At 39.0% G+C, this 27,083-nt stretch overlaps 1 protein-coding gene across 1 annotated transcript in view; it reads left to right on the top strand.

The window, feature by feature from the left end:
- ADGRD1 (adhesion G protein-coupled receptor D1) overlaps nucleotides 1-27,083 on the top strand; it is a 156,600-nt gene that overhangs the window by 77,316 nt on the left and 52,201 nt on the right. Inside the window, exons 14-17 of the mRNA XM_074844445.1 lie at nucleotides 6,484-6,557; nucleotides 8,481-8,604; nucleotides 24,071-24,174; nucleotides 26,963-27,074. Coding sequence (XP_074700546.1) covers nucleotides 6,484-6,557; nucleotides 8,481-8,604; nucleotides 24,071-24,174; nucleotides 26,963-27,074 — 414 coding nt within the window. The remainder of the gene's footprint in view (nucleotides 1-6,483; nucleotides 6,558-8,480; nucleotides 8,605-24,070; nucleotides 24,175-26,962; nucleotides 27,075-27,083) is intronic.

The following is a 27,083-nucleotide window of genomic DNA, read 5'->3' on the forward strand; positions in this document are numbered from 1 at the left end:
CTGCTATATTGCTAATTACTTAAACGAGACTATTTTAAGGGAGAGAATATTAATATTTTCACTTTATTATTCTTTGGAACAGAACTGTCCTTTGAGAAGCACGAGAAATCATTTTTTCAGTTAAGCATTAAGGCAGATTTTCATACAGATCATGAGTCCAATCCTGTGTTTTTTGGTGTTCACATAAGGAAAGGCTGCCATGCTGAGCCCCATTTCTCACTGACTGGCATTTAGAATTTTTAAACATCAAATATTTACTGATGTAACTTGGTTGCTGCCCAAATTGAATTTCAAAGGTCCTTATCCTGCAGTTTCTATTTGTGCATGCCTTCCGTTGAAGTCAGCTCCATGCATCTCTAATGAAAATGAACTTTCTTCTTTCTGTGGCTATTTTTCAACCTTTCTGTGCTTTCCATTTATTACCATGATTTACAACAATATTGTGAGTATTATTAATCCAAATTGCAGTCAATGGGAGTTTGGCATGGTTTTACGCTGCATCTTAAATAGTTTTGGCTTCCAAGCTGAAAGAATTTGGCATGCAACTACTTGTCACTGCCCAGTGTTTACAAATACACACAAAACACTCATCATGCCCACATGCACCCAGGCCAAAGAGAAAGCAAAAGGGAAGAAATATATTGTTACATATTTGAGATCTTTGAAATTGAGGATTGTATGAAAGCATAGCCCATAGAGGATATGAGGCTTAGTGGGGCTGAGCAAGGTACTTTGTACTCAGAAATTCCTGAGTCCAAGCCTCCGCACTTGACCCACCGATGCTGTGCTAACTGCCTGAGGAATTGACATGAATGTAACTTCTGTTAGGGTGGGAATTTTTTAGCTGTAAAATGAAAGAAAAGCCATTTGGGAGTTGTGCATTTGTGTTTTGGGAGATTATAATTTTAATTCAAAAGTTGTAGTCAGTTTCCGTTGCCAAAATTTCAGCTTTCCTTGAGCAGTTTGGAAAAACCTGACTTTTATACTATTTAGCACCCAAAACCAAAGAGAAGAACTGTTACTCTCTTAACACTGTTATGACATTGCACCCGGAGTACATTCAGCAATCGCTCCCCCAGCTTTTGTAGGTGCCGTGAAGCCTATCCATGCTATAAGCAGGTAGCTTGAAGTGGATCAAAGAGACAAGCTGAAAAAAGATGAGCGCAAGTAGTAGTTTCAGTTTTTGTAGACCATAAGCAACTGTTTTACAGATGCACAGTGCCTGACAGCCCACACTGAGATCTGCAAGTGGTCAGATGTTGTCTTGGAAGATGTTGGGTGAAGCTCCTTGTTCAGTGCTTTAAGATGGATGGGATCCTGTTAAGAGGATGGCATTTTTATTTAAAAGGATGTGGACTCGCTAGTCTAAGAAAAATAGAAAAATCTTGTGATGCTGTACACATTCAGAAGCAATCAAATTTTTTTGCTATGCACAATAATTAAAAAAAAAAAAAAAAGCACCAGGACAATTTCCTCATCCATTCCCTCCTCCTTTTCTTTCTCTCTTTATAAAAATGCTATTTGGTAGAGCAGCCAAGATATTTTTCAGTCTGTTGCTCATGGGTTTTTTCATTACTTGTTTTGTTCTCACACTGCGTGCCCAATACAGCAGCTGCTAAATGGAGAACTCTGAGAACTGGGGAAGGCTATCGGTGTAGCATTTGATTAACAATATTTTTGCAGGAAATTTATACGTCAACTATTTTTAACCTCAGGCCAAGGAAGGATCAAACCCAATCCATATTCAATTACATATAGCAACCTTTTCTAATTTCTGATGCCTTTATTGCTTCTGATATTTCACTGGTTTTTTTTTTCTTTTATATTGTTGTCTGTCACAATGTTCCACCATTTGTGATATGGGATTTTTTTTTTTTCCTATAAGATTGTACCATTAAGAAATGCATTCAGCAAGCTTTCATGTTGACCCTGGGAGCCTACAGTGTTTTGTTTGTTGCTTCAGTAAGTGTGTATTGACATAGCTCTGTTGACAACAATGGAACAACTAAAGGTCTGGCTTTTATGCATAACACTTAAGCTAAATTCATTTTTGTACAATTTGTAACGGTTTTTTTAATTACATATGCTAGTTACACCTTAGGGTGAATCAACCAAACAGACTCTAAATTAAAATAGTTGGGTGATCTAAGTCCAAGGTCTGTTGCAATGCAGTTTTGTCACAGCTTGGAAGAAAACAGCCAAGATAACCACTATAGAAATAGGTGATTATTCTTTCTTTCTCTTTCTTTCTGTCTGTCTTTCCAGGGAACTGAGTAGATTAATGTACCTTAAAGTTTTAATTTTCTAGGTAATTAGGAGAAGTAGATCCTATAAGATGGAAAAGAAACCATGCGGCCCTGGATAGGTCACGCTAATAATCGGGGTGTCACTGTGAGGACAAGAAATCCTTAAATTAGAGGCATCATTTTAGTCTCTAATCTATAAACCAGAATAAAAACTGCTTTTGATTCCTACACCTGTAAGAATATTTTGGTGGGGCTGTGAACTGCACAAAAGACACAAGCATACTGAGAAGAGGCTTGTCTTAGTGCCTTTTCTCACCATCTTCAGAATAATCCATGGTATTCTTGGAGGTTGAGAAGACAAGGCTTCAGAATCTCTGAATTAGACAAAACGCTATATTTTGTAGAGACAAGTGAACTCCGAATTGAATTTAACAGGGTAAATTAGCTGCTTTGGATGAGAGGAAGTCCAACACCTTGGCCTTGGAGTTTAGATCAATGGCAGATCTGACCCACACATTTGTCCTTCTTCATATTGGAGAAAAATATATGTTGAATTAGAAGGTACACACCCTCCTCCTTGGTGGCCACCACTATGTAGCTAAATATTTGCTTTTTAAATTCAGAGGAGGAGAGGAGAAACAAGCTAATCTCATAAAGGTTCACCCCACCCTCTGCTTGGCTTCTCTTCCTTGGCAAGCCTTCCCAGCAGCAGCTGGCTGACTGTTTTTCTTCTGCAATTGTGTTCATGACATTTCCTGCAACTAGGTTTTCCTGAAGGTTTCCAGCAGTCCTTTCAGTCCCTCACCCCCCTTTTTTGGCCTCTTCACCCACTAACCGTGGCTTTGTGCCTAGTTCCCAGCAGTGTAAGTACCATATCCCCATCACACATCCGTGCACATCCTCTGTATGCTCTCAACACATACAATGAGTTTCTCTGGTTTACTTGTAAGTGTGACTAATTTACCGAGTCAGTGGTTAGTGTAAGGGATGATGAACAGCCATAATATAAACAGAGACAGTCCTTCCTCAAGATACCACCTGCCCCCTCAAGCAGACATAGAGTTTGCACTGTTTCACAGTGACAAGAGGTTGCTTTCCTCTCTTAATGTAAATCTTTTTTGAAGAAGCTGCGTGGACCCCATTCCATGCAGAAGGACTGATATAAAAAAACCTAGATTAGGGAGAACTGATGCACAGATCCTGGATTATTTAGCATGCTTTTCCTTTCCACACTACTGAAAGCTGCATAAACTGTCCTTTTACAGGCTTTTATAAACACTCAAGTGACTTAATCTTTTAGTGTAAAAGCCTACTTGTATATTAAGCTTTCTGCTATCAATGTCATTAAATCAATATCCTCAGTGCTACAGGATCCAAGTCACATATAAGCTGTCACAAGCAGTTTAACTTAAAAAATGCAGTATTGAGGTACAGTCAGTTCATTTTTCATAGATTAGAGAGTACTTTGAAGTAGAGCTGTTGAAGATCAAAGAGGGTTTATTCCTCACTGCAGCCAGTTTCTGTTGGGGGGCTTTCTATTCTAATGATGGTTTTGTTGCAGAAGTTCAGCAAAGTCTGAGAAGATAAGTATTTTATGCAGTTATTATAAATGGTGCTGAAAAACCTTGTGAGGCCTATGTTATGTGTGTTAAAACATAGGACATATTCTTTAAGAGAAGTAAATAGGCAAATTGGTATGGACCCTTCTTGTATATGCACTATTTATCTTTTCTTTTTCCATGTGGGTATGAACACCATTCTGGACAGCTCAGAGACTGTATAGCCTCACTTGGTGTAGTTCTTTGTCTAATGAGTGACATCTGTGTTTAGAGTTAAAGATGGAGAAAAACAATAACTCATCCCTTGCCAGAGGTACTTAATTGAGGGTAAAACATACATATGGGATTTATTTGTGTAAAAAGATACACAACTGAAGTAGTATGTCTTCTTCCAATATGACCTTGTGGTGCCCTTTCCATTTAGTGTATTAAGAATCAAGATTTATCTAGAGATATCTCACAAATCAGAAATGACAGTTGTACGATTTTAGCTGTTATTACAGCAGATCTCTCTCTCTCTCTCTCTCTCTCTTTTTTAGCCAGTTTGTCTGTCATAGAAGTGAAGTAATTTGTAATACAAACTGACTATAGATTCTTTCAATTGCTTACTTCAGGAAAGCTATAGACATGATGGACATAACATTATACCGTGTAATGGGCAAACATTATGCTACATGCCCTTGCTGCTGGTAAAACAGAATGAGCTCTACCAACAAAACTCTAAATTAGCTGAAGTTGCAGAAGGCAGTTTTCCAGCCGCGGGTTATTAGTCTTCTGCAGTTTCTGAACTAGAGCTCTTCAAGAATACTCTGTGCAGCAATAAGTGGGATTAAGGGAAGGAAGCAGTTTCTGAAAGACATTCCATATTTCATAGGTGGCTTGTGATTTGGAAGGTGTGTGGGTCCCCTGCTGTTTTCAAAGGTGAGGCTCATGATGGGGCACTTTCTGAAAGGAAAGCGAAGTTCACAATTGATGGATCTAGCAGGGAACATACCACTTTGATCCTGAAGCCTTGCATGGGGCCTTCACAGGGCAGCCTGTGATGGGGAAGGGCTTTCACAGATGAGGAAGGGCTCCTCTGTATTAATTACTGTCATATACTTGGTTTTACTACATCTGTCTCACCACAGCTGGAAAGAAAGTGGCATGAGCAGATTGTGGGTTATATCAGTGAGATATTTCCTGGTGATGAGGGATGTGAATCTGGTCCCATTATCACTTCCTAGTGTGGCACACTTGTGAGAGCGTGAGGTTTTATCATTTGCTTTGCTCCCCTCATGGAAGAAGGCTACAGGATGTCACCAGAGTCAAAGGGGAAGATAGAGACCCTCGGCAGATAAGTGTCAGTCTTTCCTCTTCACAGAGCTCTGCTTCTGTGAGTACCTGATTTGCAATCTCAGCTGTTTCTACGATGAAGGCTTAGGGAAAACAGGGTGAGTCAAGGAACTAGAAATTTTGTGTGGGAATGTTGCTCAAGCAGATAAGAATTCCATCTATGTTATCCGGAGATGTGAGTTAAGATGAAGTAAATGGTCTTATCTACAGCATAGCTACTTGAAATGTGTGGAAATCCAGTATGAATGTGTGAATGTCCTGGGTTAGACAGAAATTCTTTATTATCGCTGGTAAGGAGGGAACTGTGCTACCTTGTGCCTGACACTCATTGCTGGGTTTGTGGGAGAGGAGAAGAAAAATTGCATCAGGGACGACTTGTACTTGGTTGAGTTTCAGCATGATGAGGCAGTGGGTTTTTTTCCTTTTTTCTCTAAAACAAGGAAAGCAATACTTGGTTATCTTTCGGCTTGGCAGCAGAATTGTGTTCCAATAATCTGAGAGCTGTTAATTCACTAGTGATTTGTTTATGTTGAAGACTCTCATAATTAAAAAATTGCTTTAAAGTAAGATCTAACACAATGTGGACTTTGGAGATTTATGTATTAGAAAGGGTTGAACAGATCCTGGAAATCCTCTAGTTTGCATATTTTGTCTATAACAAACTATTACTTCTCTCCAATATGCTTTGAGTAATTTTGTCATGAAACTGGTGTAACAGAGTGGAGGATGGGGTCTCAAAGTTTCCTGAATGGAGGAGATTGAGTTAGTGGCTAAGTCTGTTTATGGAAGATGGAAATTGTGTCACTATAATGCTAAGGTGTGTTAAAATAAAATCTTGAATTATGGCATTGCTCTTTCAGTTTGATTGTATGTTTTAAAATAACCACTATTGTGGAAAGAAAATGTCTGTGAGTTGGTCATTGTAATGCACATATTTCAATATTATTAATCCTAAAATGTGAGATTTTTATTATGCAATGAGAACAAAACCCAGCAAAAGCAAATATATGCTGAAGAATAACGCCCCAATCCTGCAAAAATTAACACATATATTTGTGTTTATATAATTCTGGTTTGCTATTTACTTAAATTGGACACAGATTTCTCACTTGAAGGGACATGACTTTAATCCCAGTGCATAAAATTAAGACTGAATGCCAGCCTTTGCGTTTGGAGTTTGTGTTAAAGCTACAAAGACTGACAAAATTTGCTTTCAGTTATGGTGTGTTAATCTAGAATAAGTCTATTGAAGTTATTATAGCAATGACAATTTAAAGTAGTTGAATAGTGGAATTGAGTCCTTTTTAAACATTCCTTCAGGGTTCATATTTTCTTTCTTGCAGACTCCCAGACAATACAGCCAAGCACTAAACAAGAGTAACAGAGTTCATCTTTACTGTGCATTTCTGGACTACAGGTAGGTTACATAATTTCAAATTCTTTAACGTTTAATTAAATTACCCTTAGCTTTTGATGCTATATATTACCTATATTCTAACTATATCTGGAAATAGTTAAAGAAATGGAGCCACTGGCTTGCAAAAACCACAATCTGATAGTGGCTTCTTACCAGAAATAGGAGACTTGTTATTCACAGACCCTCTGTTAGGTAGGTAACTGAGAGACTGAAAAATTTTGGAATCAAAACTGCAGACTGATACAAATCGTGCTTATCTTGGTTTATGAGTATGTCCACTTGGGCAGATGCTTGGATGTTTTAAAATGGCAAACCTCCAGCAGAGCCATTGTTTTCACTGGATCTGTGCCTGTGTCACAACATCATGTGAGATCAGTATTTCAGAGCTGTGAATTTTGGCCAATGCATGGAACGGAGAAATATTATGCCCCTGAATGCAAATTGGAATAAAAGGGAAATAAATATCACCTTAAATTTCACTCAGAAAATAGGAATTATGGAAAAACAGTAGCTATTTCTTTTTAGCTCTGAATGTATTTAATCTGGTTTTGGTTTCCAAACATGCTGCTCTTACTGAATTAATTAAGAAAGAATACAAATACTGAATTTTGAATTTCATGGGGATTAACAGTTTTTGAGCCGTAACGGTATAAGCCTAATTGATGTAGCAATGGCCTGCAATGCTGTGATCCCTCCTATCCGGCATGCACATGGGAAGGTCACTGTAATTGTTTTATTGAAGTTTTTTTTCAAGTATGTTGAACTCTCCCAGCTGTTGGCAGTTACTCGTCGTTATAGTTACTCACAAATTACGATAAATTAGAAACAGATTTTACTGAAGCGGATTAATATGGTTGGAACGTTGTTCCTGTACTGTTTTCCACTGGGGCTTGGGCCCTTGAGGCTTTGCCTCAGGATAGAAACTGAAATATGAAATCTGTCCTTCCAGATGAGTTTTATTTGTGTCAGGATGGTCTTATTCCCTAGTGCATGGTAGTTAAGGAATAAGCAATTGGTTTCTGACCTATGACAGACTCTCTTTGAGAACTCAGGGAGGTCCCAAAAGACAGAGGAAAGGTGAGGTAATACCTATCTTTAAAACAAGCACCAAGAAAAATAGAGATCGATCAGTCTAGCTTCAGGACCCAGAATAATATCAAAAGTAATAAATGGTTAAGAAGCAGGCAGTTTGGGTGGATGAGGTATGGTGCCTGAGCCCATGGAGCCCCCCGGGTGTGTGGCTGTGGCTTCCATATCCCCACTCCACTGCAGGGGTGTGATAGCACAGGGTTTCTGGGTTTCCCTGGCTCCAGGAAGAAGCAAACTCATGAGGGTCACTTTCCTGCACAACCCTGCGACCAGGCCACACAGCCATATCCTCAGTGGAGCAGGAGCTGCTCTTGCTGCCCCTGAAGATGAAGTCACAAAACCCAATTGATACGGATGGGTCACTTGAAATCATGCTCAGTCAGACTGAATTGCTTACTTTGACAGGATGAGTGGGACAGTGGATAAGGGAGAGGCAGCAGATATGATACGCTGACTTTTCCGACTTTTGCAAGATTATTGATTTCTCTGATACTATAGTTCTCAGAATATAGAAATTTGAGTCGAGGTGAAATGATATAAAAGGGTTGCACAATGTAAATTAAAAATGTAGTTATCATTCATTGGTTATAAAACTGGAAAGAAATCTCTAGAGACATTCCTGTAGGAATCTGATCTGGGCGCTGTTCCAGTCAATATTTTCCTTTACTGTTTTCATGATGGAATTGAGAAGACGCTAACAGTGTTTGTGGATGCTCCAGCCTGAGATGGCTTTCAAACCTTTTTATCTTGTACTGTATAGTACAATGCATGTCAAATTAACCTCATAAAATGCATTTTGATAGAGATTATGTTCCATTTTTGTGTGCTTTGCAGCAATGGAACTGGTGTTTGGTCTAATGAAGGTTGTGTGCGTGAGAGCGGGGACCTCAACTATTCAGTGTGTCTTTGTAACCACCTCACTAACTTCGCCATTCTGATGCAAGTGGTGCCTCTGAAGGTGAGATAAAGCAAAGGAGTAAATCTGTCTGTTAAAAATGAAGCATAAGTACATCAGTTACATCCCCACACCACATCAGTAAGTGGTTGGAACTGGGCTCATTTTTGCTCAACTCAAATTTATTCCGCATCTTGCTTTCTGGGATGATGTTTTAATACTTCTTGACTATATTTATTTTTTAAAACTTTTGGGAACTGAAGTGGAGCATGAAATGAAACACATCTGTGGTAGGTGGGAATTCTCTTTACTCTACTCTCACCCTTTTGGCATGATTTCTTAAAGTACTAGGCAGAAAAAGGACTAGAGGACATTGTACAGATGACCCTGGCTTTTATGATTTGTTTTCAAGACAGAGGCAGCTGAGATGTGACTGTTTAAGGGTTTTGGTAACTAGACTTGTAGAATATGAACAGCCAAGCATGAACTCCATGTGAAGCAAGCTCTGCTGCCAGCTGGCCCCTACCATTCTTTGCCAGCTTTCCAAGTGCCTCCCTGCTGCCGTTTCTTCACCTTGTTACCAGGCAGGGGCTTGTGTAGAAGGAGGATGAGAAAGAAAATGATGCTTTACAGTCGAGAGTGAACCCCTTATGTATAGTTTTCTCTGTTTTGTTCCTTTGTCCAAAGAGTTATCAATCAAGCCTCTTTTCAGCTAGAATATGACACATACCCTGTTTACCCAGGACCTTATGCTTGCTAGTCATACTCATCACTGGTTTCAGATGAAGCTTTGATGGCAAACGTTTTGCTCTCCTCACTAGAAAGTTTTCTTCTCTTCATGAGACCTTACGATGCCTTAAGATTTTTGCAGAGATGGAGCAGAATGTCTGCTCCTTACAGATAGAGTGCTGGTTTGTGCCTGCTGAAGGATTCCCTCAACAAAACTCGACACCAGGCAAGGTCAGCCCCATCCTGGATCTTAAAAGAACAGACAGTACTGCCATGAGCACGAGAAATATGTTTTTACTGCTTTATTTGAATGTGCTACTGTTAGGGAGGATCCAATGGAGGTAGTGATGAAGCCCTGCTCAGACAACCCTCGGTTAATAATGAACGTATGATAGAAATAATTTACAAACCATACTTCCAGAGAAATGTATACTAATTGTTTGTCAAATTTATACTCTCTGGCACATTCTCCTCTTTCTACAGACACCATACTAATAATATAAATTAACGGACTGAAGAGCAGCTTCAGTAGGACAGTAGGAGTCCTACCATCACATTTATCACTGTGTGCTGCTAACAAGTGTGGTGTACTCTGTGGTACAGCTAGAGGGGCTTTGTCTGCTCTGTTGGCGTGGATGCATTGATGATACAGCCATGTCTCAGGCTCCTGTTAATTGGTTTGAATGATGGGTTTGCTCTTCTTTCAAACAGCAGCTTTGCCGAGACAGCTACTGCTGCAGGATGGGCTGCATGTGCTCGTGAGGGCGGCACAAAAGTTCCTGCAGATAGATACAACAGTGAGCTTGTAGCATAAGGGAACTCTAATCAGGGTTATAACACTGAGCAGCTCCGAAGTCTTTTCAAGGAATGAATCATCCGACTGCTATTTGGACTTACTGATTCGGTAACACTGTTAGCACAACTACTCACACAGTAATCCTGGTTAGACAGTGTAATGCCATCGAAGTCAGGGTCACAGCTTAGAACAAGAAGGTCTGCTATCCAAAGAGCTTAACACCCACAGCCCTTTGTATTAGTCTAACCATTTGAAGATGGGGGTATCTTGATCAGGTCACCCAGATTTAATCTAAGCGTTATTACCTTTATTACTTGTAAAGCACCTAATGACCCCAGCTGGTTTCCAAGTATTATTTTTTGAGGAACTCTTCATACTCATAATAAAATGCAGCTTTGCCTGAAGAGCTTCCCATCTTGTGAGACAAAAGTAGAATGGAAGAAATGCACTGTTATTAACCCAGTTTTAAAGAGCTGTATATAGGGATTTAACCAGGATTAAACAGGGTGTCCACCAATTAAATGCTGGTGAAACATTAGTTGATTTTCTACTGGGGAATAGTTCTGGAAGGTCTAACTTTCAAATAAACAGATTTGAGATTGTCGTGATTAATGAGATGCTGCAATAAGCTCTAATATTATGCAATATTAGTAATTGGAGATCAAAGATATTTTATATCAGAGTCTTTAGAATCAAGCTTTCTTGGAGATTTGAAATGCATAACTAGGAAAGACTGGACATGAATGGACAGTCCAGTTCCTGACAGTCGTTTAATCATTCTATTTTCAATATTTTCTCTCTCCTTAACTTTTTGGTCTAATGCATTTCTATCTGCCAAAGTTTATGCATAATGTTTTTTGCATTGCTTTTTTCTTTTCTTTATGATAATTTAAAAAACAAAACGAAAGTACTGCTGAGATGTTACATGGATCTGTGAGACACACAGACCTATCACTCTGATGCATAAAAACATTCCCTATGTGACATAGTACTGTAAAAGTCTGTATAAATCAGGATTTTCTTTTAAATTAAACTTATTTCCTATAATTTTCTGTTGTATTTTGACCCCTTCCACCTAAAATCCCATTTCTGAACAGAAAAAAGAAGAGAATTTATAAGTTTGTGGCAGGAAAAGTGAAATGTTGAAAGGTGATAGAATTATTTCCAGTATAGGGTCCGTATGTTCCTAGTGCAAATCCATGAGAATTCTAAATGCTTGCTGCAGCTTTCAATGGAAGATTGTGCAGGATAGGTATAAAATATGCAGTCATTTCTAACCTTTTAAAGCTTACATAAAAACAATTTTTGCATGCACCTCAATTGGCAGAATTTAACATACATTGTAGCATGGAGAGAATCAGGTACACTGGTCTGCAGAGCAATAAACCTGAACTATGCCTTGACACAGCTGCTTTGCCCTGCCCTCCCATCACCTGCACAAGCTTGATGTTACAGCGAGGTGGTAATGAGAGTGGGGCCATGTTGGGTCTCAGGTAATATTGCTGCTAACAAGCCAGTGAAGGATGCCATCCCTTCAGTGTGCTTTAATTCCAGTTTCTCTTGTTTGGCTATTATGTCGTCCCTCTCTCAGAGTTCATCAGAAGATCTCATCCCAAATCTTTGACCAAGATATACCCTTTAAATTGACTGTTTAGGATTATCTTGTGGTAGTAATTTTTTTAACCAGTGAAAAAAAATTGGTATCTTCATTGTGTAATTGGCATGCAGTTAAGATTTGAGCAAAGACAAGCTGCCTGGCTTTTGAGCTATACATGCAGGCTATGCTCAGTTACAAATTCCTAAAACATTTGCTAAGTATTTGCTTCACATGTCTAAGCAATAGAGCCTACTGAATCAACTAGACAGTTGGAAACTTCTCCCAGGCATCCCTGGAACCCTGTTAAGTAAATGTTAAAATGCTGTGGATTTTAAACACATATCCGTGTTTATTCACCATGTTCTGAAATTCATGAGCCAAGGTTCAGAGGACCCATATAAATCACCTGTTGGAATACTAGATTGTCAATGCTCTAAGAAATTGTTGCAATGATGTTATATTCAGTCTTGAGCTTTTATATTTTTTTTTTCATAAATGGAGTTAACAGATAATGAGACAAGGAAAAGAGAGGGTAGGAGTATGCAATTGCCCATATTTGAACAATTCTACTTATATAGCTATTATATATCTGTGGCTGTATAATGAAACTGGATGAAATTTTTCCACATGAACGCTATTTTTGATAGAACGTTTATTTTATTGTCTAAATTCTGTTTCTTACAAAAAGGGGTCTGCTTTCCATGAAAAATGTAAACAAAATAGTGGAAAAGGATTGCCTGAAAACTGGAGAGGTTTTCATCAAAAGCTGTATTTTAGTACAAGAAAGTTACTTCATTCTTCATGGGAATTCTGCTTTGGGTGCTTTATACTTCCATTCTCCTGTGGAAAGTATCATTGCCCTTTCTCTTCATCGTATGGATAAACGCAGCTCTCAGGGTAGCCCAAACAGGCAGACACATCTCCAAGGGCACCATAACAGCATTTAATCTAATGCACCAGTCAGCGGAACAGTAAAACTGGGTATGAATAGTTCTACCACCCCTTGCAGAAAGGCAGGCAGATGCACAGAAAATAATAAAAAAAAAAAAAGAAAAAAAAAGAAAAAAAAAGAAGAAAAAAAAAAAGAGGGGGATATCAACAATTCTAAATAGATGTAATACAGAGCCAGTATGTGTGCAGCAGCTGGGGGAACATCCCTAGGGAGAACACTGTTGATGTGGAAATCCATGAACCCTTGAGGCCAGTTCAGTGTGATAAGTGCTCTGACTCTCTCAGCAAATTTTCACGAGATTGATTTTCTTTTTGCTTAAAAACCCAAAACAAAACATAAGTTTTCCATTAATGAGACACTGCAGTTTTTAAGAGTTTGCTGTTCACAACTGAACGTTATGGCATACTCTCTGAGTTCAGAAAAAGCCAGAGTATCTCTAAACAACAAATACTGAAAATAACTGTTCTTCCTCAGAAGTAACTTGCCACATAAATACTTGTGGTGAGCATTTCTAATGACCAGAGAGCTGAGCTTGTATGATAAGTAATTGTAGAGGATGGTGGCTTCTGAGTTATGCTAAATTGGAGCAAGAATCTCCTCACTCAACTCCCTCTCTTTGTTCCTTCACCTGGTTAAGTCTAGCTTTTTCCACTTACAGACCAATAGCATGATCTGGACCTTGTCAGCTTTGACACACGAACCTTCCCCAGTACCTCCCTTCCTGCTAGTACTCATTTTCACACCTTCACCAATATCCAGCAGATCTCTCTATATGTTTACACAGTTTGTGCATTTCTTGTGGACATAAACGCCTTTATGTATTCTCAAGATTCTTTATCATTGCAGTTTTATTGTAAGGTGCAGATGTATGTTAATAATTTATGCACCTGGCTTGGGGAGGAATTACAGTGTCTCACATGAATTTCATTTTGTTTTGGTGAGACATTCATAAGAATGAAATTGTAGGTTGTCTTGTATCTGATGGTGGTTTCTCTTGAATACTTGAAGTATTGTGAGATGACGAATGCTGGCAAATTGTTAGACATTTATGGAGCAGACTGTCAGGTGGGTTTAATTTCCAGGGAGCATAGAAATGCAAGAAAGTTCTTAGGAACAAGCTGTGAGTTCTTGATTTTTCTTCTTGATCTTTACTCAAAACAGGTTAGATTAATTCAGTCACTATTCTACTGTATGCCAGCTGGAAGTAATCTCCAGAGACTGAAATCTGCTGAGCTGAAAAAGCATTTGTATTCCAATATTTCAGAGAGACAAATTGAAAGAGAGAGGTCACAAAGAAAATTTTAAAATTCTGGAATTTTAAATTAAATGTGACAAAACGAACATCCACTGATATCTGTGTGCTATACAGCAGTGTATGAAGAAAAAGAACTTTGAATGGTGTGAATTAGTTAAAACCAAGCTAAGATTACAAGTGTAGTTGAACACTACTCCAGATTTTATATTAGTTTCAACAGGAGCTTGAACGCACTAAAGTCGCAGTGATTGTGAAAGAATGGTACGAACAATACTGCTGATGAGCTTGAGATCCGTGTATGCAGTTTAGCTGCTTTCAGTGATGCACAGGGCATTAGCAGTTGTAACAAGTTTATTTCAGGAATGAAATAACCATCTTGGAAAAACTTACAACCATGTGGTGCTCAGATGTCAGCCTGGCACTGACCTGCTAGCCTGCTGATGAATTGGCCCATGTGGAATGCCAAAATTATTTGTGTCTTTATCACTCTGCTGTTATGTCTGTATCACGGCTGGCCCAAATTCATGCTTGCTTGCTGAGATTCATTTATCATATTGGTTTTAACTTCAGAAATGATAGCATTTATTTGAAGTTTTGGAGATTAGTGATCATCAACTGGTTTAAATGAATAAGTTAGTTAATTGAAGAAAAAATGTGACCGAAGATGAGCAGAACGTTCCTGGAGAAACATGTTCATCCCTTGACTGCCTTTGTGAAGTTGCATGAATGTAATTAAGGTCAGCACATGATCAGAATTTGGAAACACAGTTAAGAAGTCTTTTCACAACTCCGATCAAAGTTAGTAAGACTGAGAATTTTACAATTGCATCCCCCTAACAAAATGTGTCAGTGGGACATTCAGAGTAGTTGTGCAGATATTAACTAATTCGTGTACCCTCCTCCGGGAAACTCATTGCTCTGATCAAACTTCTCTTTCTGATGGGGGAAACAGAGGTGGACTAAAAAAGTCCCTCATAGCAAATCATTGCTAAAGCTGCACCTTGGGGGTTTGTGTCTGTCTGCCTTCCTTGATCAGAGAACAGTGTCCCAGCTTTTGCTTCATCTGGTGCAGTCAGGATAAACCCGTACTGCCAGCTGCCCTGCAATGTTATAGTTAGGGAGACAATAGTGCATTAATAGAGCTACAGTAGGAAAAATAAATAATACATTTAGTTTGATCCGTTTACACTGGTTTATGTTTGCCGCTTCTGGAGAAAGTCCAAGTAGAGGGCACCCAGGGTGATATGCTCCCTGTGGTGGTGTTCTTGTAGTACTGTAGTATGACAGTCCTCTGCTGTGCTGCAGGCTTGAACCTGGATAGGAACCACAGAGGATGGGAGGTGAGATGTTCCCTTAAGTAGGCATCTGCTGGCACAGAGCCTGGGGAGATCTCAACCTGCAATGCCACCTCCTGCACCCAGCGGTACCTCCTGCTAGAGGGGAAATGGCTGGCGGAGAGGTCCCCTTCCTGGGGTGGGAGGGACAGATGAAATCAGGAGGAGAGACGTGAGTGCAGTCAGATGGAGGAATGTCACAAGGTGCTTCCTAGACAGCGGAAATCAAACTCAACACGGAGTAAGCCACATTTCAAAAGAACTCCAAAGAAAATTCAGACGCTATTATTTTCTTTTGGGCAGCTTTACTTCCTCTCATCAGTCAGTGGGGCCCTATGCTCCTGCCAGGAAACATGCCAGCCATCTGGCAGTTTTTATTTTTATAGTGATCCAACAACTACAAAGCATGCCAGGCTATTTGTACCATCTGCCACATAAATGTCATTTCAGCAAAAGGATGGTGGACACCTGGGGACCCAGAGTTGAAAAATCCTTTTAAAGGGGAAATCATTGTCTCCTGCATCAGAATAAGAGTTTGAGGTTTGGGTCCCTGTCCCCCAACTAACCAATGCAGGACACAACTGTAATATTTATGGCTCCTAGAACATTCTCTTAAATTGTTCTTCTTCCCTGTTTTTTCTTCTTTCTGTCATTTCCAACTGTGAGGGTATAAAAATGACTACTATAAAGTTCACATGTGGATGGACACTTCCAGCAAACTAATAGTGTCGTACAATCTGTGGTAGAAATTATTCAGGTTTTTAAACACATTTTCTGCATTTCTAAAGCTAGAAATTCCTTCATTTTTCATCCCATTTGTAGCTCTTGTTCCATAATTCAGAGGGGACAATCAATCAATAGTTCAAGCTGCCCACCAATGCACTTGAAAGCAGAGAAGCATTTATAAAGAGGAAAATATTTTAGAAGTCTGATTTTGCAGCTGGAGCTATAGAGGGAACCCATAGGTTCTTTAGGGAGCCCAGGATTTTGAAAAAGGCTTGGGGATTTGGCTGTGAGGTTCTATTTACAAAAGAAAAGACATCCCAGATTTCTTCTTTGGGGCAATATGTGGTTTTATTTTTATTTTTCTCTGTTTGACAGCAAGTTTTGACAATGTATGACTGACTGAGAACAAAGTGCATCTATTCATGTTTATAAAGGCTGTTTTGAAAATGTCCTAATATTGTGAAATGCTTTAAAATATGGAAGATAGGTGTGTAATTTATAAGTTTGGAGCATTGTTTTCCTAAATCTAATATTGCCATTATTAATCAAATATTGCACTCGGGGGGCATTAAAACAGCAGTCTGAAATGATAACCTTTTTTCTTAAATTTTTCAGCAAGCTGAGGTTCAGATTATATACTCTAATAGGACAATGAAATGGAAATAATGTGTCATTCTCCGATTTCTGCTGTTTTGTAATTTTAATATAATTACTTTTCTCAGCATGCTTTTCATTGCTGGGAACATAAAAAGAATAATGCCTTAGTCCAGTAATTTTTCTTTTGTGTTGTATATTTAAAAATTGGATAGGCATTGCAATTTTTTTGATCCTTGTTTATTACCATTGACAGTTTATTTAACTGAAGAGATCTCTACAGACAGTTTAGACAGCCCTTACCCATCACATGAACAAAGATAAATCAGCCTATGTGTTTATTCTAGCATTGCTTTGTAAACTTTCTTTGCTCTTTCTTACTCTCTCCACTTCCCCCTCCATTTTATTGCAGTGAATGTTTTCCCTATGGTGGAACTTGTCTCACTGATCTGTTCATAGTATGATTGTGCATCATATTTCTTTTGTCCTTACTATGATCGTGTTCATTTTTCCTGAAAACTGAGCACTAATCTTGATTTTTAACTCAGAGCCATTGCTAATTCTTCTGCTATTCCATTCCTGTGCCAGTACAACTCTGTTAATTTTGATGGGAGGAAATAGGAGACTCTGGTTCTGTCCTTAATCCCATAGAATTACATGGAAAATGTTGGACTAACCCTGCAGGATACTAAACCCCTCAAATTCCTTAGGGAATTCTTTGGCAGTTACTGAATTTCACTCAGCAGAGGAGAACAAAAAATGACTTTTTATTTTGGAAAAGCACAAATATTTAAGAGTGCTATAACGGTCAAAAGAACTCTTTTGTTTGAGGAACATGAAACAGGACTCTGTTTTAATCAGAATACTTAACAAAATAACATAGACTTCCTTCCTATGGTGAAAATGAAAGCACTGATCCATTTGGCAGCGAGGTCTTCTTGATGACTAAAGGATTTCCCCATGCAGTATAAAAATGTTATGATACTGCACCTTTATCCATCACTGTTCTCTATTGAATATCTTTAAATCTAGTCATTCTGTACTCTTGAGTTCAGTCTGTCTCCTGTATTGGTGTTTTTATGCCCTTTCTCCCTGAAGCATGGTGTAGGAGAAATTCAGGGCTGGGTACCTGGAGACTCTTGGCTGCAGTGCAAGACACAGCTAGTTGCAATCCTGAATCGAAATGGACGTTTCTGAATCAAAGCCCAAGCCTGGGATAAGGGAGGTAGACATACTAATTTTCATTGAATTTTACTGGGAGCTGGGTATTTAATTATCCTCAACTGCTCTGAAAAATCTCAGACTCAGAGTCTGGCAAGAGATCATCGTTTCTCTGCCTGCAAGAGCCTGTTGGAACCACACTGGGTTTTATTCTCCTTGTAGCCCTCTCTGATGGACTTCAGTTTGGCTGTTAATTGGAGAACAGGATGAGTCTGCTTTTGCTGGAACAGAGTAGAGAACAGATGTACAAATCTTAGGTGTATGGGCAAAAGTAGCTCCTTCAGTTTCACAGAGGATTATCTGCTGTAAATATAGAATTTAGCATTTCATAAGAAACACTGCAAGTCTTAGACCTGAAATGAAGGCAGAAGAACCACACTGCTTTGTGTTACATGAGCAGAGGTATGAGGGAGAACTTTGCTTTTCTGATCCCCAAACTTTATTATAATTTTGTACCACTTCACAACTTCAGTCCTTCCTCCCTGCCACGCTTCCTTCAGGCTTCATTTGAACTAAAAATGTGCTGTGTGTGATTTGTAATGAGCAGATTACCTACTGTTTGATGACATCTTGCCCAGAACTGCTTTAAAAGACGATGTGGGCTTTTAAAAATACTAATTAATAACTTGGCAGAGATATTTGGAAAATTCTAAATTTTTCATGTCACAGTGAAAAGTTTTAAATAAGCAGCCACCAGGCTGGACTCGCTGTAGGAAAACGTGCCTTTAATCCTTAAAAGCCCCCTTCGTAGCACTTTATTGCTGATCACTAGGAGTTTGGAGTTAATAGAGAATGGGAATTCAAAAGCAGTTCTGCTGGAAATGGCTGATAAAGATGATTGTGCTGCAAAGCGTGACTCTCAGAGGCCTTTTTTCTCTAAACTCATGGTATCTGATACATTGTAGCTTGAGAAAAGAAGTCTCTGAATCAAGTTAGACTTTCTTTTCCTGTGAGTCATGATTGTGCAGTGCCATTAGGTATGGCCCCACCAAAACCATTCTTGTGGTCTCAGTGAGTTGACTGAGCCTCCTGAACTAAACACAGATGTTAATTTGAAAAAACCATAATGTTATGTACATAACAAAGTGCTTGGCAAGCTGAAGGAAAACAGAGATTTGTATTGTTATTATTATTTAATATATAAATAAAGGCCTCACTGGACTGAAATTGAATTTCAGCAGCCTTTCTGGAGGCAATTAAAACCATTAGCTTCATCAGCCAAGGCCAGCGTTTTAATGTCTCTGAAACACTCAGGCTGCCAAAGTTAATTATTCATCCTTTTCTTAATTGGATTCAGATTGCATTTTAAAGGTGCAGCTTCAATAGGGTTGGCTGAGCCTTAATTTTTCACCCCTACCTCTCCTCCCAAGAAATGTCTCATAAGATATTGTTTCAAGCCTTTGCGGAAGGGTTTGAGAGTGGATTTCAGCCCAGGCCAGCAGCTAATCATCTCATGGCAGATCTCAGTTCGTCGATAAACAGGGTAAAAACCATATATCATTGTCAGTAACTTCATGGTAGGAATGCTTCTTTGAGATGGAAAGCTGACCAAAAGGGACATTAAAATATAACTTGTTCTTATGTTTGGACTTAGGGCAAAATACAATTGTCATGTCTTACATTTCCACCAGTAAACAAATCTGGTTTCGTAAAATGTATACACTATCTAAGGACGTACAAAAATATCATATTCTGTGTTCTACCGGTAAGTAACACTAAAATACAAATTATAGGTATGATATGAACTTAGATTGCAGGGCTCATTTTTTAAGGCTGTAAACTATTTTTTGGTTCAAGAACTTGTCTTTTTTTGGAAGAAGATAAACTGCTTTTCAGAAAGGAGATTTCAAAAGTAGTATAGACAATGAAATTACTGCTTTTGGTGGCTAAATTGTGAAGTTGTAATTTGGTATACGGACAAACCCTTTCAGGTTCAGCTATGACAAACCTTGTTTTAAGTACTTGAACTCAGCCCTTTGTCTGACATGTTGCCTCTAAAGGCATAGAGGGATGTTTTGCAGTATGTAAAGAAGAAAATTTTAGATTTGTACTTCCCCAAAATGTTCCTTCCTCTGGAGAAAGCCAGAAGTACCCCCTTTGCAAAGCAGAAAATGTGCAGTGAACTGAGAGATGAATAATGACAAAAAGGGACAGGAGTGCAAATTTCACACAAAAGAACGGGACAGCTAGAAATGGACAGTGAGCAGAGAGCGCCCTGTGTTGCCCAGACAGATGCTCTGATCTGACCAGTTGCTATTTTGGGTTCCTGGAGCCCATCTAGCTTTTTGATGGGTTGTTGTGCTGTGTTGTATATACAGTTGCTCATTAATGTTATATAAATAAGAAGGTTTTCTGTTCTAGATACAGATCAAATCATTTTTCACGCATAGCCTACTGAGCAAGTCTTTCAGCCTCAACTGATCTTTTCCAGGTACTCCAGAGATTAAAAGTACCATCCCATTAAAATAATATATTTTCATCTTCCTGTGCAGTTATTTTTAAACAGGGGAGTTAGATGTCACTCTTTTTCTTCTTATTAACAACATCATAAAGAAAAAATATGTATTTGGAGTCTGAACTGGTATCTTTCCAGGATCATTTCTCAGGCCATCCGGTTGCCTGTGAGTTTCCAAAATAAAGATGTTGAGCAATGTACTAACTTCTTTAATGAAGGAGAGAACAATAGACTAAAATATTGCATATGGGTGTGACTACTGAAGCCATCAGATCTTTGTCCATGCTGTTAGTGACACTTACAAGGTAAAGGGTATTACAGCCTAAACTGTAAAGGGTGTTACAGCCTAAACCCTAAAAGGGTGGGAGTTTTACACAGAGCATGATTTTTTGATCTGACTGTCAAAGATTAATACTAAAAAACATCTGTCTTTTAGTGTTCATGATTACTAACACTCATGACTGCATGAGCTCGTTTCCTAGCTTTTCAGCTTGCTGCAGAGTAAGAGAATGACCATATAAACTCAAAGAAGCAAAACCTTTTAGAAGAAAAGAATAATTTAATGTAGATTGGGACAAGTGTGAGAATCAGGCTCATGGGACTACTTTACAGATTGCTCAATATTTTATTTGGTACTTTTTAATGCTATTTTCTTTAGTAATAACATTACAACCTGATTAGCATTTTTGTGCTGACTACAAGATCATCCCAAATTACTGTCTTATATTCCACATCATGCACAAAGTCTGAAAGTTTTCAAAAAGACAAGCTGAGGTAAGATTAAATCAGCTCATATCACAGCATTGGAATTTAGAGGAAATTGTTTCTTAATTGATGATGCACAATGCATTGATGATCCAGGTATTTCTGGAAAACTCATGCTTGTTATCTCTTACAATGTGAACACAGACACACAGCTGCTATAACAGCTGCATTGTGAGAAGTTAGTAGAGACCTGATATTTTAAATGCAGGTTCTCTTCTTTCCTACCATATACCTGTATTTAAAAATGAGGCTCCACAACCTGGAAATCATTCCAGGCCTTCTTTTCATGCTGGATCTGTCCCCTTCAATTCATATCACCAACAGAAAGGAGCTGGTCTCACTGGCTGGAGCCACTGTGAACAGGGACCGCTCTCTTGCACTCCTCCAACCCAACAGTTCAGTTTGAGAAGAGCTATCGCAGGCTCCACCTGTTCCTTAATAAACAAACAATGGTTCAAAACTACCTACAAGCTTTCTGTCCCTCACACTAGCAAGATGAGGATGTGAACTACAGCAGTGTTTCTTTTGAAATAGTTGTTACCAGACTGATGTGGGTATTGATTTAAGACTGACATTCTTAGAGCATCATCAGATTTTGGTTGGTTTACCAGAGAAAGAGCAATTTCCAGTTCATAGATGCAGGGGCCTATGTAGGTTATTTTAGGATTGAATGAATCTTCTACATTTTCTTGCTAAGATACTTTTTTTTTCCTTTTTCATTTCTAAGTAATACAGACTCCACTTGGGAGAACTTGATTCATGTCTTGTCTTGCTCTGCAGGGGTTTCTGGAGGAAGACTGAGCTAAAACCCAGAGAAAGACTTTCTTAGAGGCATGTTAGTTATGATAGAAATGAGTTAGAAAAAAAATGTTTGTGTGATCATTATCTTCTCTTGGATTATTATGGAAAAAAACAAAGGTGTTGATTTTTGCCCATTTCCACTAGATGGATCCCCTGTATCTCCTGTACTTGTATGCGATAGTAAGACATTACCTTTCCTTTGAAGATCTTATGTGCCTTTGCCAATGCAAACACTGTGATAGACCACTGTAAATCTAAATGAGCACTGGGCAGCTTTGACCTCTGCAGGGAACATTTTCTGGCTGCAGGTGTTGGGAGTGAAAGGAGTGAAAGAAAGCCTTGAACTGCTGAGAAATACTAATTTCAGAGTGACTTGAAGCTGGAATAGCTTCCTCTGCTCCCCCCCTCCCTCTGTAGAACTGCAAGCTACCTGTAGCAAGAGAAAGGGATGTGTATTGGAGCAATCAGGAAAGAAGGTCTGTGCATTTTGGACGTGAATATCCCTGATGAGGAAATCACTTCTAAACTGCCTAATTTACCACACAGGTTATTCCTATTTCAGAAATAATCTGAAGAATGGCTATACATGGCTTCTCTGGGGGATAACGGACGATAGGAGCTCTTTTGTAGAAATTATATGGACTTTTTTAAGCTGGTTCAGCACACAGAACCCTTTTGTTTCTGTATTCGATGCTGTCCAAGTCAGGGAAAAGAAATGTATCTTTGGCTGAAAGAGAAAAAATACTAAAGAGATGCATCATATTTCCTAGGAACTGTAACACCATAGCAACAGTTGTCTTTAATGCTGCTGCTGCATCACTTAGTAGTTCTCAGATTGCTGAGTGACCCACAATCTATCCTGCTGTAAAACTTACTGCACGTGAGCTGATACTGTTGGCAGATAACTACAAGAAAAATGTATATATAAACCACATCGGTTTTGTCTGTATTTAAAATTACTTTTTTCCTCATAACTACATGGCATGTTATTTCTCTTCTTTAAAAGGAATTTTAATGGGAAGTTTATTGGTAGAACTGGTTGGGTTTGATAATCTCTAATGAAATACTTTGTTTGGGGGGGGGATTTTTATTGTGTGTGGGGAAAATAATAGAAAATTCCAAACTGTGAGAAAGGATTTTTTTTTTTTATTATTAGATAGAGTTACTGTAAAAAAATTGGAAAATATATTGTTACTTTCAGTATTTTTCAGAATAAATAAATATGTTGAATGAGTTTTTAGCTAGCAATTTAATTTATAGTGAATAGATGTTGAAATAAAAACAATATTCCAAGCATCAAATTTAAAACTTTTGATTGACTGCTTTTTTTTCCCCAAATGTTCAGTCTATGAAAATGTCAACTCTATCCAAATTCAAGCCCAGAAAAATGTTTGAAAATTCTTCTGAGATGAGAAAACATTTTCCTGCCTAGTTCTGTTCTTCTTATATATTAATACTGCCTGGCTCCCTTTGTTGGGTGTGGCTTTTTTGTCATTCTTTTATAATAAATTGCATGGAAAATTAAAGCACACTTTCTGATTAATTTGAGATGAATGATCAAAACAGACTGTCCCTCCCCATTGAATCTATCCAGGTTTTAACATAGATCCTGGTGGCGGGCACTACGGAGTTACAGATTAAATGCTCATGAAAATCGAATTACTTCTACAAAATGTTCCTGTAGATAAAAACAGAGGCTAAGATGAGAGTCTTACACTGCGAGTGCTCATGCTGGGTCTTTTCTGTGGTTTTCCATTCTGTAGATGTCAGTTCAGCTCCTTCAACAGGCACTGAAAACGTGATACATTAAACAAAACAAGTGGGCTATAAATGGCCTGTGATTTATGGGTTATCTTGGTTTGTCAGTTCTCACTGCTGTGAAGCACTTCTGGTATTTGCACAATGATGTAAATAATTGCAGCATGAGAGCATTAGCAAAGTGCCCTGCGAGCTGTGAAAGATCCCATTGCTGATACTGTTTGGGCAGCCCAATAAACTGCTCTAATCTCAGGCTTGACAATATCACAGCAGCAGAGAAACGAACTTATTCTGAGGAAATACTGATTTATGAAATAAAAGAGGGAACCAAAATGCCATGGACACGTGAATGCCCTGACTGCGCAACTGAGTTTGAGGTTGGATCTTCATTTCTTGTGTTAGAAACAGCAGCGAAGGATTGTGAACATCAGTTTATATTTGGGCGGATGGAGGAGGAAATGCTCTGTGCAGGGGGGCTGACCTATGGTTCTGTAGTGTAATAAATCAATTAATAGTTTTTATTTCGTTTTCTTTCTTTCTGTACAGCTAACAAGAGAACACCAGGTGGCCCTCTCCTCCATCACTTACATTGGCTGTGCTCTGTCCATCTTCTGCCTGACGATCACACTGGTCACATTTGCTATATTGTCGTGAGTAATTTTAACTTAATACCTGCTGAGCAACTGTCATGCAGAAAGCCAAGCAGTGCATTTCAGGCCACTGGTTAGGATCTCTTCAGATGCTCAGGATAAAATAAAGGCTATTAATTCTACAACCTTCCTTAATTAGATTCTGCACATGTATTTGTAACAGTTGGTTGGTTATTTCTAAATTACTTTCATTTCCTGAAATGAGGTGGTCTTTATATAGCAAGGTATTTCCATCCTATGAGGGATTTTGGGATTGTTTTTAAACTCTCCACATTTTGCTATAGTTCAGGAATCTTGCAAGGAGGCTGTAGGAGGGCTTGGTCTGGAGCTCAAAACAAGTACAATATGAACCAGGACCAGAGGATCACCCATTCTTCACCCCTTACGTACATCTTGGGATTGCTTGCAGTGTACAGTCAGTACTTCTGCTTTTCAACTGTCTTGTCTGTAAGGCATTGTGTTTATAAAGGTATGCCCAGAAAGGAAGGCTTGGCCAACATTAGCTACCTTACTTTTGTTTCATACAGTTTGTATACAATTACATCATATAACCCACATTTATTTTCAAGAATCTTGCTGTTCTCTGTTACGCTAGTTTTCTAATGTGTTGTAGGATGAAGGACACTATAGGCAGTGACAAATTCACTCCATGGCTTATGTTTAAATCCTCTGGATCTCTGCAGCCTCCTGCCTCTAACAGCCCCTTCAAGGGCTCTCTGCACTGGGAAGGTTTCTGCCATGGGGGACTTCGGGTCTTTATGCCTGTTTATATTCCAGTAGTGACAATTGAGTTTGATGCCCAGCTAGGCTTGATACAAACATTTCTCAAAAAGCTTTCATAGAGGTTTCTGTCTAAACACAAAATAGAAAACCTGAAAAAGGGTGAAGTAACTTGTCTGAGGTTGCGCAGTGGACTGGAGCACAGCGAGGAATAGCATTCTTGTCTCCTTTCACACAGTAAACCATGTTCGTCCTACTCAAGAGTTCAATTTTTGATTTCTGTGCCTAAGCATGTCTTTTGGACATCCTGTTAAGAGGCCAGTTTCTAGGAAAAAGGACTTGCTGAAACCCAGTAAACTGTTTGCAATGTTTGTTTGTTCCAAACCTGGTATTATTTCCAAGTCTCAAGATCTCTGTTGGTCATACTTGGATTAAGTGTGTAACGCATGGCAAAATTCACTCTAAATAAGTCCAACGTCTGCCTATCTGGCATTGAGCTGTTGGCATATTTAGGCTAAGGGGAATGATCTGCTCCATTTTTGTCTGAGTGCAAAACTGGATGTTGTAGCGTTTAGAAAGGAAAAAGGAGCAAAAGGAGATGGTATTGCTGCAGCGGGGATGAAAACTCTTCGAGAAACTGGAGTAAAACAGAAGATTTGGAAAGAGAGCTTGGACCCAGCTGACTGTCACAAGGTTAAGCACCCCACCTACATACAGGATCATTCAAACTGCCAATTAAAAATAATTTGATTAGGTTTTCACTGGAGAACAGGGCCTCATTAAACAGCTGAAGTGAAATTTTGCAATGTAGTGTTAGATGACCATGAGGTAAGTAGAGAGGAATCTGGCAAGTTCTTTGCGTACTGGCAAGGACAAACACTTCCCAGGAGGGCAGTCCTGATTGACTTCTGGGGAACGATGTTCCAGTTTGTGACTACACGGAGTTTCTTATTAGAAAGCCATTGGTACCAGGCAGCACAACCTATATCTTTGAATTACTTTTAGGACATGGAGTTCTTGTCGTCTCCCCCTTCACTCCCTTCTAATGGTGCACTCGCTACAGCAGTGCGGGAAGAGCAGGGCTGACAGCAAACCATCATCTGCATTGTCCAGTCTGTGTCACCCTGCTGCAGGGGACATGCACGATGTGTCACTAGCGGCTACAAAAATCATCACCATCCAGTGTGATACAACAAAAAGATGGGAGTGCATACTGATGTGTGGAGGAAGCACTACCATTCACATAGCCAAACGGTCTAGGTCTCCTGAAATGATTAAAGCTGACGGCAGGGGCTGGCAGGCAGTATGGATTGAAATAGAAAACCTGTTATCAGTAATACTATTATTTTTTTTAAAGAGAAGAATAAAATTATGCAAAAGGCCTGAAATGTTCAGATAAATGTTTTATTTTGTTTCCTACTTCCTATTTCTGTATGAGAACAGAAGTACGAGGTCAGAAGACTCCCAGGAAAGCATGTTCTTGTCAGATTTCCAGCTGGTTTTTGAAAAGCCAGGAGAGATATGTTCAAATTATGTTGTAATCAAGGTCAGGTCTCTGTCAAGATAGGCACTGCCCATCTGTATAAGTAGTTATAGTTCCCGTGCTCAAAAGCTGGTAATAGTAAAGACAGAATTGTAACCAATGTCTTTTCACGTTCCCTTATTTCTAGTACAGGCAAATACCAACAAAATAAAACCAGAAACTCTGGGATGTAGTGTGGGCTAAATGGTGCAAGGTGCAGTATGCTTTCTGTAAGGTGCAGAGCTGATTTCCTTGACAGCACAGCACCATTCAGGATCAAGCCCTTTGGTAATATTCTATCACAAGTAATCAGCAGAGCTAGTTAATATGCAAGTCAGTCTTTCAGCTGCCTTCAGGATGGCAGCAGAATATTAAGAAACCAGTTAGGTAACACTCCATCCTGGTGGAAGGAGTGCTTGAAAGACATCATGATAACCTCACCAAAACGAATGACCAAAACCCAATCAAAATGCTTGCTAATAAATCATAATAGCTCATGCTTCTTGGAATATTGTTTTATTCGTGTGTCTTTCTATCTTCTGCCAGGTCTGTCAGCACGATCCGCAACCAGCGCTATCATATCCATGCCAATCTGTCCTTTGCTGTCTTGGTGGCTCAGATCCTGCTTCTCACCAGCTTTCAGTTCAGCCCTGGAACAGTAAGTGCT

This window comes from Strix aluco, chromosome 18 (assembly GCF_031877795.1).
Source record: "Strix aluco isolate bStrAlu1 chromosome 18, bStrAlu1.hap1, whole genome shotgun sequence".
Lineage (NCBI taxonomy): Eukaryota > Metazoa > Chordata > Aves > Strigiformes > Strigidae > Strix > Strix aluco.